Source organism: Pygoscelis adeliae, unplaced genomic scaffold (genome assembly GCF_000699105.1).
Source record: "Pygoscelis adeliae isolate BGI_AS28 unplaced genomic scaffold, ASM69910v1 Scaffold171, whole genome shotgun sequence".
In the NCBI taxonomy this organism is placed as follows: Eukaryota; Metazoa; Chordata; class Aves; order Sphenisciformes; family Spheniscidae; genus Pygoscelis; species Pygoscelis adeliae.
Window position 1 is genome coordinate 6,687,485 of NW_008824186.1, and position 16,837 is coordinate 6,704,321.

Sequence of the window (16,837 nt, forward strand, 5' to 3'; positions counted from 1 at the left end):
CATCTTCCTAACGCAGGCCAGGAGGCTGGCTGGCTGCCTTTGCCACAAGGGTGTGTGCTGCTGGCTGATGGTCAACTTGGGTGTTGACCAGGACCTCCAAATTCTTTTCTGCAAAGCTGCTTTCCAGCCAGCAGGCCCCCAGCCTCTGTTGATGCATGGGGTTATTCTTCCCTCCCCTCTGCAGGATTCTGCATTGCCCTTTGACTGCCCCAAACCCTTTGCACAGGACCCCCGCTGGCCCATTTCTCCAGCCTATGGAGGTCCTTCTGAATGGCAGCACAACCATGTGGTTGTGCATCAAGTGCATCAAGGAGTGCATTCAAGCACTCCTCCCAGTTTTTTATCATCTGCAAATTTGCTGAGGGTGCCTTCTGTTGCATTGGCGAGATCATCAGCCGTCTTATTGTTAAACTTTTACCTAATATAGTTAAGCTTTACTAACGGTGTTTAAAAATTCTAAGCACTAACCCAAAAATGTTCTGAAATCTGAAAATCAAAAAGTATCCTAAACACTATGTACAGCCACTCCTATCATGCATAGCATTTAAGCATTAACAGAATCAGAACTGTAAAGACAAGACTTCGTTTCCATACAAGAGAGCAAGCACAACTTACTATAACACTTCTAAGGTAACAGGAACGTTGAGTCAGAATTACTAGTCATAAAAATCATTTATTACAAAGCAAAACTAACTTACTTCACTGTCTCTCCTTAGCACAGCACCCAGTGTTGTAAAAGCTGTCCTCACAGCTGTCTTGGCATTAAATTTTTTTCCAAAGGTGGCATCAAATCACGCAGTAATCACACTTGAGAATTATAACCGCATTTTACAAAATATTTCAAGGCAATAATGCACGCTACTGACAAACTTTCTAGCTCATGAGCTATTGAACATTCTTGCTTTGGCACAACAAAAACTTGCACGTGCACTTTCAAATTTCACCCGACAAACAGAATCAAAGTACTTGAATGCTCTGCACATTAGGTCTGCTTGCCTTGCATACAATTCTATACATTTTGATGATGGATACAGAACAATGATTCTGAAGCCAGCATGAATAAAAATAGCCGTTTATCCTTAGCAGCACAGTGTAAGTTGAGCTTCTGCTGTGGCGTAAGTTGAGCTTCTGCTGTGGCGTACTGGGAAGCAATGACTGAAGAGTTGACTGCCACCTGTCTTCATAGAGCAACTTACAATCTGGAATCAGGCTAGAAAACACTAGTGTGAAGAATTTTTTTTACAGCATCTTGTGTAGAGGCTGGCCACAGAAGCTGTGGTCAGAGTTACCTGTTCCACTTAGAACTCTTTGCAGCTATGTTCCAATAGGAGTCAATTCTACAACTCATTCACAAGTTACATGTGAGTATGTAATGGCTACAGAAATCCCTCGGCTGAAGTCCTCTGGAGACAGGAACAGAAAGTAAAAATCAATGTTCTTGCAGCTGCTGAAGTCTCACGCCCCCTAACACCATCTATTCTAATGCTTTACCCATGGCAGTTAACAAAATTGCTGAGCCATGAAAGCTGGAAGTCAGAGCCAAAAATAAACCTCTGTGAAAGAACGATCTTGATGTACAGTTGCATGAAAGAGAGCAATCACCACAAATTGGAAAAAAATCAGAACAGACACCACTTTGGACAGCTGCCCTGGTCACTTAAAAACCCAGATGGAATTCATCTAGCCTTAGGCAGGGGACAGGGGTGGAGAAAAAGGCACTGGAGAGAAAATATACAAGCTGGAACACATCTGAGGAACGGAAAGACAAGCAGAATGATCACCAATTAGCCTAAGGACAAGGGTCTGCAGCTAACGCATTCTTGCGGTGATCACATATGGCCTCTCACCAGAGATCTGGAGCAGCTGGACTGGCGATTTGACTATACCATCATGTACTGCAGCATCGCATCCTTCTCTGCAGCCTAATCAAAACTGATATTCTACTTCTAGCAACAGAAAAAAATTATTTCAAATTCAGAAAAACAGGAAGTCAGGTAATTTGGCCAATTCATTCCATCAGTGAACTTTTAGTAGGAACAATGTTTAAAAACTCATTTTTTCCCCTCAATATGGCATTGATGCCTGCCTGCCTCAGCCTTCTATTCTACAACAAAAACTAAGCACGGCAATAGTGCTTTTCTAACTATTTTTCCACCAAAAAATACTCTTGCTGTAAAATGGATCACAGTTCCTTTTACTGAGGAAGGCCACCTTAACTGCTCCTGCTAGGTAATCTAAATTGTCCTATTCTCATCTCAAGTACATCTGACAGGCTGAAAATAAAGGCAGCAAGCAGGATTCATTCAAGTTTTAATAATTTCTTTTGAAAGCTGAGAAAGAACAAACAAATTGGCCGGTTCTGAATAAAGTATGCATAATAAACTTAGATATTCTGTTATCATCTGTTACCAGGGGTGTTATCATCACCTCTTTGGGATACTGCAGATTTGCATCAAAAGCTAGTATGACCAATCAAGCTCTTTCAACAAGCTCCTCCCAACCCGCCTCACAGGTGTCCTTTCAAAAACAACAAAAAGCATCACTATGTATTTTCTAGGGAGGAATACCATACAGGAGTTCTAGGAAATACGGTATCAGACTTTTACTCACCTTTTTTTTTTTTTAAATTGTAATCAGACTTTAAGGGAAAACAGCCTATTTCCTCAAGTTGGAAGTTTCACTCATTAATATGGTTCTGAGAGCACCATAAGATACGTAAATTAAGCAAAACATCTTAACAGTTCCTACAGCAGAAGTCTCTAACAGATGTCACTTCAAAGCTAGATCTCTGGAAAAAATCCCATATATTCTCCACAACGGCATACCAAGTGAAAGCTACATCAACATTCAGCCAGACACAGAAATTAAGTGGGGTGCTGGTCACCTGGATGGAAGCTGTTGGGAACTCAAAGCAACCGAGAATTTTTCTTTCCATTCAGCCTCACCACACTATGAATTTGAGGTAATCCTGATCAAAAAACTGCTGTAAAAACACTGAGTTCAGAAACCAATTAGTAGATGTTGTGATAATAGACAAGCTTTTCTTTAGAAGTTGAATGCTTTCACGTGAAGTAAAAACACAGATGAAGCACACACGTTTTCTAGCTCATTCCTGAGCAAGTGCATCCACAGCTGGGGCTGAAAGAACATTGTCTAGAACAGTTCACCCGTGTTTTGTTTCAAACGTTACCAGTATGTACATACAAGAGGAGAAATACAACCAATCCTGAAAAATTACTGTTCCACTAGGTTCCATGTAACTTAAGATCAGTCTTACCCCGTGAAAACCTGCAGTTACCAATTTTAGGGGCATCTGTGAAACTAAATTTCTCCCAAGAAAGTTTTCTTTCCTTTATTGATCTTCTGCTTTGTTGGATGAGCCGCCCAGCTATGCAGTCACCAGCATCTTTTAAGTAGCTGGCAGCATAATGTTTCTACAACACTTTTGCTTGTTCTCATTATAACTGAAGAGCTTAGAAATGTTTAGCAGAAACAGGCTTGTGACATGGATTGAAGCAAAAAGGAAGAAAACTCTTTTTCTAATATTTTTCTGCAGTACTTGCCAAAAGAAAACTGAGGTAAGACACACAAAGAGTATGCACTACCTACCTTGAAATACCTCCCACCTAGGACAAAACCATATCTAGCACAATTTCCAACTGAGGAACTATCAGATGGGTGCACTTTTATTCCTTCCACAACTATTCCGAAGCCTTGTATTATCACTTATTAACAAAGTCTCAATCAAAACCAAAATAAAAATCAACAGTGATTGCCTTCCATAAACCCAGACATCCTGGTTTCACATTAAGAAATATCCATACACAGCTTAAGAATGGCAAGCACTAAGTAGAGGAAAGCTAATCCAGAACAGAAGGCTACACAGCATAACTCAGAACACAACACACTCGTCAGAAACAGCCAGCAGAAACACAGAAGACAAGAAGAGGATCATAACTGTGCAGGGATCATAACCACAGTAAGATCATAAACAAAAGTCAGTGCCATCTCTCCTCACTGCAAGTGAAATACTAGTTCCTGGTTCTAAGTCCCTGAATAATAACAACCTAGTCTGGAGCGACTAAACAACACTAATTCATTAAGTCAGTTACATATGAATTCTTCCCCAGTTGTAATTACACAGTGCTTCTAGAGTGTTTTTACTGTATCAGGCACAAACTAAAATTCACTTAAATTCTGGTAAAGAGGCCCTCTAAGATAGATTCCACATAATATACTGGACAAGAAAGGCTCAACTTAACCCCACCAACATAATTAATGAACATCCCGACATGGCACACAGAACAATGACAATAGCGATCAGCACTTCTGTTATCAGCACTTTGCACCCTCCAGCAGTTGAATAGCACTCTACCACCTAATAAAGCCAGAGTACATTAAATCAAATCGTGTCAGTGCAGTATTCCACTCCCAAAGCTACAAAATAGCCAACCTGAAGGATTTCTACCACTTGAGAAAAAATAAAGTGCAGAAATTATTATATTTTCTGAGCTGTTTTACCTACCTTGTCCTTGAAGATATGTGGGTTTTGATAGATGAAGTCACGATAGCTTTCTGTACGCACTTTATCCTATGATTTAAAGAACAAAACAATGTTCACTTTTTCTACTTACGTACAACGTATCGTTCAAAAATGCTGAGAAACTTGCTTTATAACTTGGCCTAAAGATATTTTGTGGCTACTGTACTTCTAAAGGCTCTGCAATCATGACACTTTCGATACTACATTCTTTCAGAATTTACTGTCTTTGCAAATGAAGCCAGCTGAGCCTCTGGAGGAAAAATAAGAAATTAGCTTATACTTTTCTGACCTGCTGCATTTGATTTTGGATGTTTCAAAGTTCTTAATACCTCTTCACCACTTCCCAGGAACAGCAGTAATAGAGTACCAATACTGCATCAACTTTACATAACAACCTTCTATACAATGGTAAAAATTTGAGTCACGAGCTCATAAAATGTTTCGTATCATTTTATTCTCTGACACTCCTGTGACACACAGATCCCTTAAAAAAAAAGTTATGGATCAGATTAACCTTTTCTATTTCTGAACAAACTGCAAATTTGCAAACCTGATGACAAGCTGTAACTGAAGCTGTACAGCCCATTCTATGAAAGCCCAATATAATAAACAAACTTAACTGTAATACAACATGACCTGAGAAGCTGTAATGTTTTCAAGTATACCACTAAACATTTATAGTATCTCAGTATACAAAAGCTAGCGGTATAGCTCAACCTACCAGCAAGGTAATGTATTAAAACATTGATTCTCTTAACATGCATCAGCAGGTACACAAATTGACGGCCAAGTATAGGTTTTGGAATTGCTGTTGCAGTTCAAGTGTTAGAGCAAAGTAAAAGAAAAATTGTAAGCAATTTTTATCTAGTAAAGACAAGTCTACAAATAATACTGAAGTACAAAAATCCAACTGCTTATATTTAAGTTAACATTCTTCTGCTATGGCAGGTAAGAATTTTTAGAAGCAATACAGAAACTAAAGAAATTTTCTCTAGTGAGAAAGAACAAAGTCTATTTTATTAGAAAAACATGATCAAAAAACAGAGACTGAGAACAAAGGATATGTTCATACAAATTCTGGAGACAAAACAAACTATTTTGAGCCTTGAAAATACTAAAATCCAGTTTTAAGTTTAGGAGGATTATCACACACACACAGAGCCCAAAGAAACAGTTAGGGATGATTTTAGGAAATTGTACTTTGAAATTATACATAATCAACATGAATAAAAAAATTGGGATCCTTTAAAATCATATTGGTTTACTATGACATTATATTCACAGGAACTATTTTTAGTACTTCACCTCTATTGCAGTGTATAATAGGTTTTGCTGAAATGACCAAAAAGTTTAAAAAAAAAATAAAAAATCAGAAGGTTCAGCATCAATCGAGAAAGCAGTCAGCTGGAAAGCTTTCAGCCTTACATCCTGCCCACTCACATCGCCTCAGCACTGCCCCAACTTAATCAATACAATTCTAGCTGCTGTCTCTACTATATGCACTGCTGCTCGAGCGAGCCACAGTCATTCACTTCAGGTCTCTCTACTCATCAATTCCATTATCTCACTCACCATTTCTATGTAATGCTGGTTTTTGTTCTGTTTTTAAATCAAATGGTAAGGAAATTTATTAAGGTGAGTCAAGAAATTCTGAGGCAAAAAAATAGAACAAGGGAAACGCTAACCATTTGGCCAGTGTGAAGTAACAACACTCTTCCCCCATCTCTGAAGTATTTGCAGAAAAAAAAACAAATTTTACCACTACCAGGCATAAGAAAAAAAAGGTTTCAAAACTGAACAGTGTCAGAAACAGACTTAAAATACAGACAGCAAGACTCCTTTCTTAAAAATTTCAATGTAGCAAGCCACTATATTTATATAAATAAGGTAGACTGTATGTCTACCTTAAAAGAAAAAAAAATCAAAGTGAATGCCTAGCATATAGGAAAAAAATTCAACGCACATGATAAAAATCAATTGCTTTCCTATGTTTAGGAAAGTCAAAGTTCTTCTTAAAAGCATTCTGATGAACATTCCCTGAAACCAATAACATACGATTTTGTCCCAACCTCCAGAATTATTACAAACTTTATTAGCAAACAGAAAGGCTTGCTCATCCTAAAGCATATAACATCTGAAATGACACCTTTATACAACTGCAATACCAAACTTCTGTAATTTTTATTTCTCTTCAAGACTTTAAATATATTTCTCTAGACTATACATTTTGGAAAACATTATTCTACCTCTGCAGACATCTCTGTGCTTCTGTAAAACCTCTGCCCCCCACCAAGTTAACCTCATGCTTATACTATTCCTAACACAGATTGACGCGTATTTCTATATCGGGGCCACTAAATGATATAGAAAGCAGAAAACTTTATATGCTACCTCTATGGACAGAGTCACTTCACGACTCCCGTATTCTATCTCTACATTAGGCAGGAATTTTATTTATTTCTGTCTTAAAATGATACAACTGTTTATGACTTTCACAACTATGATACTTTCTCTGAAAGGAAGCATTAAGAGATTTTGATTTTCACGTCAATTATAAGTTGTTGGGTTTTGTGTTTGTTTGTTGGGTTTTTTTTTAAAGTTAAAAGGGCATACACAGGTTTGCCTTCGAAGAGTTTTAAGCCTTAATTATTTTATCGTTATCATATAAAAGGAGCATACAATTTTTCCAGCTGTTCAATGTCATGTTATCAATACACTGAGCTGTGCACAAATACCAACAATTTCTGTTTACCTAATGTAATAAGAAACCACAATATTTGAGAAGTGCTTTTGCCTGACAAATTTCAATTGTCAGGAAAATATAATCCACAGGAAAATATTCACTGTCTGTACCATGTTTTATCTTCTAAGCACCCAGGAAAAAGCTGCTTTTGGCAAGGCAAGGTTGTGTACATATATTGTAATATATCTTCAAGCACACCGGTAGAGTAAATGATTTTACGTTCCTAATGCTTCCCATAGAGTAAACAGAATTTATACAAAGGAAATAAAACTGGAAAAAGACCTCTCAACCCAACTCCTAGGAAAAAACTATCATGTATAGAAAGGGTTAAAAATGCAGCTGCTCTGCAGTATATTTATGGGCACACAGCCCGCTTCATTCCATCTTTCCTCTTTAGTCCTACTAAGATGCAGCTGAGATGACTTTCTAACCTTTAGCATCTCTTCGTGTATCCCATAATGCCCATAGGAGCTGAAGTAAACACCATCCTCATCCTCCTGAAGGTCTGCAATGGCGCTGGATGACGAGCTGCTTCTGACATCTGCGTTCATCACAAAATCCTGCGCAAATTGCCTGTAATCAATTTGAAATATACCCTTGAGACAACTGTTTATGGGACCATGAAAAGGAGGCGGGGGTAGAGGGGGAGAAGGGGCTTGAAAGAGGTAAGGAACCCAGCCTGCACAGGGGCTTTGACAACAATGGAACCGGTTTTAAGTGTGCACAACCTCCCTCTGCCGGCTCCTCCAGGCTGCTGCACCACCATTCACCACGCTCCGTCCTCCGTCCATCACCCTCCTGCAATGACTACTTTCTGCTTTCAACCAGCAAATATCAGCAGTGAAACGTTCGGACTTCATTTCTGTTTTTAAGGAGGAGTTCTCTATTTTGCGCCCGCTAGTACAAAAGCTAGTACCACAGTGGTCAAAACAACACGTGTTGTAGGCTGCGTAACGCAGACATGGACTCGATACAACAAACAGCACAAGAACTACAAACCATACAACGCTGCACGACTAGTGGAAGGTAGAAGAAAGTACTTGAAAACTGAAGCATTTGGGTGGGAACAAACCAGAGCTTCGAATTCAATTTATTACTTTAATTTCAAGCTGCTTAGTTTTCCTCCTCCATGGCCTTCCACTCCTAATATGCATGTTCTTTTCCCATTTCTCAAAGCAGTTTTGATGACAAAATACACAAATCAAGGGTTTTATCATGAAAACACAATTAAAAGTTAACAAGCAAACAGCTCATACTATACCCACAATGAAGTGAAAAAGCAAACATGCTTCAGCCAGACAACATTCCTCCAAGGTCTACAGCTCAACAGCAACAAAACTTGCATCCTAGACCACTCCAAAGCATCCAAGGCTCACCTTCAACAGTGGTTATACTTCCTTAAATAGGAGCTTAACCTATAGAAGCTATAGGTACCATCTCATTACCAGTACCATCCTTATAGAACAACAAAACCAAAAATACTATTTCAGTCCTGACACGTCAAATACTTCTCTGCTTCAACTAGTTTGGATGAGGAAGAGAAGGTGGTAAGGGAATTCGTGTTAAAAGTTTGTCAATATCAGAAACTTCCTATACTTGCTGACATACAGGTAAGGTCTGGATCTTAGTTTTAATATCGCTCTTCACCACAGCAGTTTGCATTTTCCTTATTTTTAGATAAATATCAAAATGATAAAAATTGAAACTTACAAAAAACAGGTTCTATGACATACAATTAATTAGCATTTTGTAAGATTTAAACCCAATTTTAAATTTCAAATTATTTAAAATGGATTCAGCCAACAGTTCCTCCAGCCTATCCATGTAACACAAGTACCAAACAAACTCTAGAGACAGAACTGCCCTCCTGTCTTTTGAATCAAGAAAAAAGAAGATAAGTAAAAACAAAAGCCATCACCTCTAAACAGGGGACAGATTAAAAAATTCAGGATATACAAGCCATGCTCTTAAATCTCTAAGTTACATCAAATGCTAGAGGTGACCTGATTTATAGGACTGTTACCATTTTGGGGGGGGAACAAAAGGTCACTAGGCCTCCAGCTACCTGTCTTTGCTTTGTACCCCTTTCAATTCTCATAGTTCTACAAGTCTACTCAGTCTAGCAAACTTGGAAAAACGTTTCAGCAGAAATTATTTCGTACTCAACTAGTGAGTGTCCTCATACTACTACTCCCGGGCTCAGAAGGCAACAATCTGTAGGGAGCTGCATGACTGGTCCTGAACAGGCAGTCATTAAAAAACCTAAAATATTTTTTGCGCATCTTAAGAGAGCAAGACCTGCATAACGCAATCGTGTTGCTACTGAAAGAAGTTACAGTTACGTAGTCTCCCAAGAAGTCTCTGTAGCTAGGTATAGCATGAGAAAGCTCCTGATCTAGCTTTTTTTATTCCAGAAGTTGCAGTCAGCCAATCAGCCTACTACACACCGGTATAAACCTATTTCCATGACAGAAAACAATGGAAAAACAGGTTACTGTAGAGTAAGGTCCTGTACACTGTTCTTGCTCCACATCAGACTGCCAAGTTATCTTTAATTCGCAGAGGTCTACCCGAAAGGAAACATCTGTAGATGGTCTCTTTCAGTGGAGTAACCTCCAGCATGAATCAGTATTGCTATGAATTACAGCATGTAGACTACTACAATGCAATTGGTTCATCTGTCTATAATTTAAAACTGTGTTGCTTCATCAGATCTACATCTGGCTATTTTTGCTGCCAGCCGATCCCTGCTGAATTGAAGAGCCTGCATTGACAAAGAAAAATTAAAGGCTCCCTTTTACAACAGCAGATAATTTGATATACTAACTTCAAAAAGCAATCTAGATAAGCCTGATTGAAGTTCAGAGAGCTGAGAAGAAATTGCAACTGATGACCTGAAAAGGTTTTTCTTTCTTTTTAATGAAAAAGGGAACAAGAATAAGACAAGACGACACCACAGAAAAAACCCCAAGCTTTCCAAGTACAGTGACAAATTTTTTTCATTCTTATTGTTTATGATGAATTAATGCATACCGTACAGAGATATGTGAGAAGTACTGTATGCTATAAAGTACGATTTGCAAAAGTTCAACCCAGCTGATGACAAAACTGTTCATTTTTGACATGTATTAATTGTTCACAGCTGTTAGGATTTGAATACATAAATTTATTTTGGTATACTTAGTTACTAATAACATCAAGCGTGTACTCTCGAAATGTACAACAAACCCTCAAATGTATTTTACAAAACAAAGTTTTTGCCGCTTTACTTTTCCACAAAATAACATGAATTATTTTTCCAAGTCTCTTAAATACAATTTCAGTTCTTCAGTGCCCAATCAGTATGATCTTGAAATGACATGTTTGTACAGGATCTAATCCTGTGTGACCCAAAAATAAGTTTATATTCCCATTTTATCCATGAGCATCATCAATCCATATTTTGAAGACCTCAAGATTTAGAAGGAGCATGTACAGCTATGGGGATGTCCCGATTCCTGATTGCGATGCACTGAATAGTCTTACTAACAGAACCCACACCTGAGACTGAAAATAAAAGTAGCCGAAAAGTTGGTTTATTGATTTCACTGAGGGTTTCTCCAAACTGTAACTGGATTCTACTACCAACAATCATTGTTTGGAGCCATCTCTGAAAATGCTTAGAGTCCTATACTTAATTCATCAATACCTCCCTCTTCTCCATGGTGTACATCTTCAATGTTTAAATTCCTATCTAAAGGACTAATGGAAAAGTGTCTGAAAAACAAAGAGTGGCATGAAGCAAAATACATGTTTCTGGGCCATGTGCTTATGTAGCTTTCCTAAGCATACTTTGCTTTTTCAATTTGTGCAGGTTTTGTGTAGTTTTCACTAGTCATCTACAAGACATTTACTAATAATCTACAAGATAAAAGTCAAACCTACAGTCCCAACACGACTCATGAGTTTTATTCCGTAGTTACATTCTACCACTTCTTTGAATTTCTATTGGTCTTTAAACATGAACATCTCATCTTACCTAAAACACATCAAATAAAAAAACCCCAAAGTTCAAACACTTACTTCATTTTTTGAAGATCATCTTGTGCTCTAGCCAAGGCTGCTTCTGCAAGTCTTGCTCTGTGTTCTGCATGTTTTAATTGTTCAAGGAGCATCACGGTATCATTTAAACCATTAGAAGGCAAAACGTTTGCAGGTTCACAAAGATCTTCTATATCTGATGAAATGGGGAGAAAAAAAAACACACCTACCTGTCACGTGTTGCTTCACAGCAGCTCATAAACATACGATGTTTTCAGTGTTGCTATTTCTGTCTTTGGATGATTTGTAAAAGTAGTCTGTTTCACAAGAAGCGTCATTGAATTTGATAGGACTAACCACAAAACACAGTACTACTCAGTAAAAGCAAGTATGCTAGAAGCAAGCTCTAAGTTAACAAAGCAAATAAATCCACAATTCAGGCTTCTTTAAATACCAGTGTTTGATTATTGATAAAAGTGACATTAGGTTTAGACTGTAATTAAGTTAATTGCAGTCCTATCCTCTGTTTTTCCAGTTATGTTATTCTGAGGCCAAAAGGGCTGTTAATGGTAATAGTAAAAGGTAAGACGGTATATAAATATAAAATGCCTTAATAATTAAACAGTAACTCTTAATTTTCAAACCAATTCCTTGGGCTCTTATAAAGCTTATGAACGCACAAAACTCAAAAGAGGATAAGCAGAATTAATCTAGATGAAACATTGCTTTTTAACTATCAAAACAGACTCGGCACTAGGTCCCATTCACCTCTTGCTAAATTCAGCTGGTGATTTCAACAGACACGGGTGGATAAAAAAAAATGGTGCTACTCTGTTTTTGGATAGAGTAAGAAGTTACTGCCAGCTTATTGGGCAAAAGACTTCATTAAAACCCCATATATCTATTCCTTTTAATCATGGAAGACTGACTGTTTGGCCCATGGAACCAAAACAAAGCACAGGTACATAAAGTAAGATTTCAGAGGTCCAGATCACCCCCATAACCCTTTAGCAACTGCAATGGCACCTCAAAGCATCTCAAAAGTCTATAGCTTGGGCAAAGAGCGCACATTAGGCAGGAGCTGATACAGTGAAACATGAAATCCCTGAAGTAACCAACCAAATGTCCTCTACCACGCATTATCTCTGCTATCATGCAGCAGGGCTTGCTTAGAAAAGGGCAAAACTGCATTCCAGACTGTATGGAGAAGAAAAAATCCACCAGCCCTAAGTACCTTATGGTTTAGGTGAAAGAAAGATGTACAATCAAGTGCAAAATAGTAAAAGAGTGGGAGGATCATGGGCAGCAAAAGTAAGTTCAAAAGTCAAACTGAATTCTCTCAAAACCATCTGATGAACTGTCATGAGAGAGAAACTAAGGCTGCTTGTACTGATCGCTAGAACTGCTAAAGCAGCGGAACTCTTCTATGCAACTGCAGTATCTTACACTGGGTTGGTCCAAAATAGAACCTGTATAAAAGATGAAGATACTTTCAAAAATGCAAATTACTTGTTCCTTACTTATAGCATACATTTTTGAATTAATGCATCTGATTTTAAATACCTGTATTTAGAAGCTTTAAAAGCTTCATAAATTTTCCAGTGAAGCTTGGGTGGAGTGCCTCTTTGACCTGCTTGATTACTACATACAGCATCTCCGCTATGAACATCGTATCTACCATAAGTGAACGCAGACAATAAAACAGGGCTCTGGAAGTCTTACCAATTAAAAACCAACATATTACGTGCGGTAAAAATTTCAGAGAGTGACTTAATGTCATGACTTCAGCTATTACATGGACTTTCTCATGTACTTAAGTCAACTGAATAATAGTGATGATGCTGCGTATGACAGGAACTCTGCCAATACCACATTACCCCACAATGCAGTACAGTCATACTGAAACGTATTTATTTACCAAACTGAAGTAGGAGATCATCTTCTAGCTCTGGTTTCAAATACTCCTCTCCTTCCCAAGGCAGCGGGCTGCTGAGTGAACTCAAATATGCTGCTGTTGGTTTCTAGACAGAGGGAGAAGAGCATGTAGGCCAAGTTTCTTTGAAAACACCAGCCCTTTAATTTAATAAGGCAAAGATCTGTTCTTCCACCCGTTAAAATAAATAGAGTATTATTAAAGTAGCTTTGTAGCAAAGGCTGAGAAAGATACTACTTTAAAGCATGACGAGCGAGAACAGTGAAGAAATGAACTTCTGGCTTCCATCCTGGCTCTGACAGCAAGTACTTACCTCAGTATAGTGACACTACAACCACGGGGGCCAGAGAACAGCATAAAACTACACCTAGGAGCTAGTCTGAGTCCCAAAGCCCAGAAAGCTACAGGCTCAAGGAATTCAGTACAAGCAGTAAAGCACAGCAGATTGACAGACATTGAAGGATACTTGTAGGATTACACTGCTATCGGGAACCAAGTTTACTCCGGTGTGCGACTGTGTCAGACCCATAGCTTACAACAGGGCTAATCAATAAATCCAAGACACTAATCGTGCCAAATGTTTTTTACACGAACAGCGCTGTAGGGTTGTATTTCAGAAACGCTATATTCTCTCCTGTTTGCATGCGGCCAGTTAATACTGTGTCGGGAAAGGAGAGGTCAGATTCTAGACTTCAGTTTTTCTGTTTCTGTGTTTACTCTGCATAGCTAGTTATGCCTTAAATAACTATTTGAGGATTTAAGATTTGAAGATTTAAGTAAAAAATGCTTAATTACGTAAGATGGTATTAAGCCTAAACCTAAACTTTTAGGGAACAACCAAAGAACATACTTCCAAGTCACAGAATACACAAAATATACCCAGGCCTAACTTAAAACTGTAGGTTCCCATCAGCTTTCCTGATTCTGGTATCATTTTAGCAGAGATGAATTTTAGGTTCTGTAACCTAAGGGATCAGGTGTTGTCCTTACTAACAGTGCAGTACGGCTCTGGCCACCTCACATCCCCAGGAAAGACTCTTTTACACCAACACGCATGTGAGGACACCTCAGTTATCAAGAAGTGAACCCATTACTGGAGCAAGACAGCAGAGTCGAAGGCCAAGATGAATTAACAAAACATGATACTACGTAGCATGGGCTTTTTGCAAGTCTGAACATCCTCTTCTGGAAACAGTAAAACTCACATTAATTAAAAAAGAAAACAACTTTTAACTGTTTTAATTCCCGTGATTTCTTATTTCTAGAAATATAACACAAAATTTCATACAGTTGTTTAAAAAAAGGCAAATTGAAAGCACAGCATCTTGATTTCCCATTCTCCAGACAGAGTGTGGAAGTAATAAGTGGCACACCTACCTTTAATCTAACAAAGTTTATTAGTTTAACGTATCCATAAAAATCAAGTCCTGAAAAGAAATAAAAGGGGGGGGTGGGGGGAAAAAAAAAAAGTAAAGAGAGCTTGCATTACAGAAAACCCACACGCATTTTACAATTAATTGAATACTAATTACTTGTCCAATTGGTCAGCTTCCCTGGGGGTGTAGATTGTTATCTAGGGCAGCCTTCCTATCTCAAGTTTGCCATCTACATTTTTCTTCTCTTTAGGACCAAACCAGGAAATTCTCACCCTCAGGACAAATACATTTGCTGCAAATGAAGAACAGAACACATGCAAACGTGGCTTATGAACAGGGATTTCATGCATTTGGCAAGCAACTACATCAGGACAGCCACATTTACCTCCTACTAGCTACCTTGCTGATATTTTAGGCTGTTGTGCTCCTTTGTTCATAATTTTGGCTTTCTGCTTAATAAAATATAAATTGATCCTACTCATCAAGAATATACACAATATTGATTTAAAACTGCCACCTAGCTCAGAAATAACAGTAGTTTAAATGCAGTTATGTAGTCTCCTCAAGAACGGCGAGGATACTGCATAAACTCAAAATACTTTCCATTGGATTTTATACAGAAAACAGACCAGATCTTACAATTTTACATGCAGATTTCTAAACGCTTCGTGTGGTTCTCATCCCCTTATCTCTCTCTCCTTTTTAGCGCATGCTCTTAAAATAGTGTTTCTCCAACACTGTTCCCCTTCCCCTGGCATTCCAGTTTTCCTCTGTATGTAGGAAGAGACGGATTTCAGCCTCAGTAGTTCAGCACTTACCTAACTCTCCCAAAGCCCGCCCCCTGCCCCCGCTTCACATACATCCTCCTACATGTTCCTTCCTTCAGTCACCACCTTGGCCTAAATACGCGACAGCTTCAAGTGAAAGCCAACCTTAAACTTCACTTGGAAAGAATGAAACAGCCATCGGAGGGTATGCCTTTCCCTGATCCCCTGAGGGAACGCAAGCCAAGACTGCAAACGGCCACTGAAAAGACACCAGCAGTACTGCCCAGTTACTTGACCTCTCCGGGGATACACCCACTTTGGTCTCTGCCAAGCTCCTGAGCCCAACAACAGTATCACTAGTCCCGCAAGAGATCCCAAGAGATCAGGTCAATCGCTCTTACTCCAGCATGCAGCGGGCGGGCTCAGGTCGATCAAGCAGGCGGCGGGGACGCAGCACAAGCCAGCAGAGATCAACCTTACCTTTGTCACTAGTCGAGAGCTTTACCAGTAGATAAAGCATATGGGAAACGGCCAGCGTAAAGATAACATAGAAGCACTTTTCTACAATAGCTTATCTTGTTCAATCTTGGAATCTTCAGCTACAACCAGGAAATCAGTTAGAAACAAGCTAATCTTCACAATTTATTTTAAACGAGATGCTGGTACACAGAAGGAAATGACAAGTCATGGTGAAAAAACTTACCATGTTTCTTGATCACATCACAAACATTAAACTGATGCTCGGCTTTGCAGTGGGAGAACACACCTTCAGCAGAACTAAACAACCTGTAAATAACAAATTATTAAATATGCAGTATTAACATGTTTAGAAGCTGCACGAGTTTTATATGCTCTGTTCTGACCTGCTAGGCAACGTGTTCAGAACGCATCGTTTTTGCCTTTGAGAAAGGATGAACAGGCACCTGCTTACTCGCACCCCTCACAAAGCAGCTTTCACCTTCTTTGCAGAACTTTTTGCAACAAAAGACAGTAAACGCAAAAACTTTGTTTGACAAAGCCAGGCGCGCTGTTAACTTCCAAAAACTCCTTTAGAGCAAAACCAGCATTAAAGGCAAAATCGGAGAACCACACATATACGAGGCGAGTCGGCCAGCCGGATCTGCTGCATCAAAATAAAAATCCTCATCTATTTCCTGACGGTGGGAAAAGATGACAGAGAGAATTCGAGAGGTAAACTTCCACGCTGCTTCAGAGCCAGGCCAGGGGAATTACCTGCTTTCCACGTTACTTCTCCCCGCTTTAGTCCGGATTTAAGAGACCTGTGGCTCTAGTGAAGCCGTACCCAAGATCAACAGGCTACAGAGCCCTGTTGCAAACCACGTATTATTTACTGTTCTGACGTGGCTGCCTCCCGCAGGCCGAGTTTGGGCGCTCGCGCCCCAGCCCCCTCCCGCGAGGGGCTCCGCGGGGACGACCGCGCCTCAAGAGGCCCCT

The 16,837-nt window shown here is 39.1% G+C and overlaps 1 protein-coding gene across 1 annotated transcript in view; it reads right to left on the minus strand.

Moving 5' to 3' along the window:
* Nucleotides 1-16,837, minus strand: part of PRMT3 (protein arginine methyltransferase 3) — a 172,841-nt gene that overhangs the window by 55,485 nt on the left and 100,519 nt on the right. The window contains exons 3-10 of the mRNA XM_009334587.1: nt 16,735-16,835; nt 16,086-16,168; nt 14,617-14,666; nt 13,225-13,327; nt 11,349-11,502; nt 7,718-7,859; nt 4,526-4,591; nt 4,272-4,378 (exon numbers count right to left, since the gene is read on the minus strand). Coding sequence (XP_009332862.1) covers nt 4,272-4,378; nt 4,526-4,591; nt 7,718-7,859; nt 11,349-11,502; nt 13,225-13,327; nt 14,617-14,666; nt 16,086-16,168; nt 16,735-16,835 — 806 coding nt within the window. The remainder of the gene's footprint in view (nt 1-4,271; nt 4,379-4,525; nt 4,592-7,717; nt 7,860-11,348; nt 11,503-13,224; nt 13,328-14,616; nt 14,667-16,085; nt 16,169-16,734; nt 16,836-16,837) is intronic.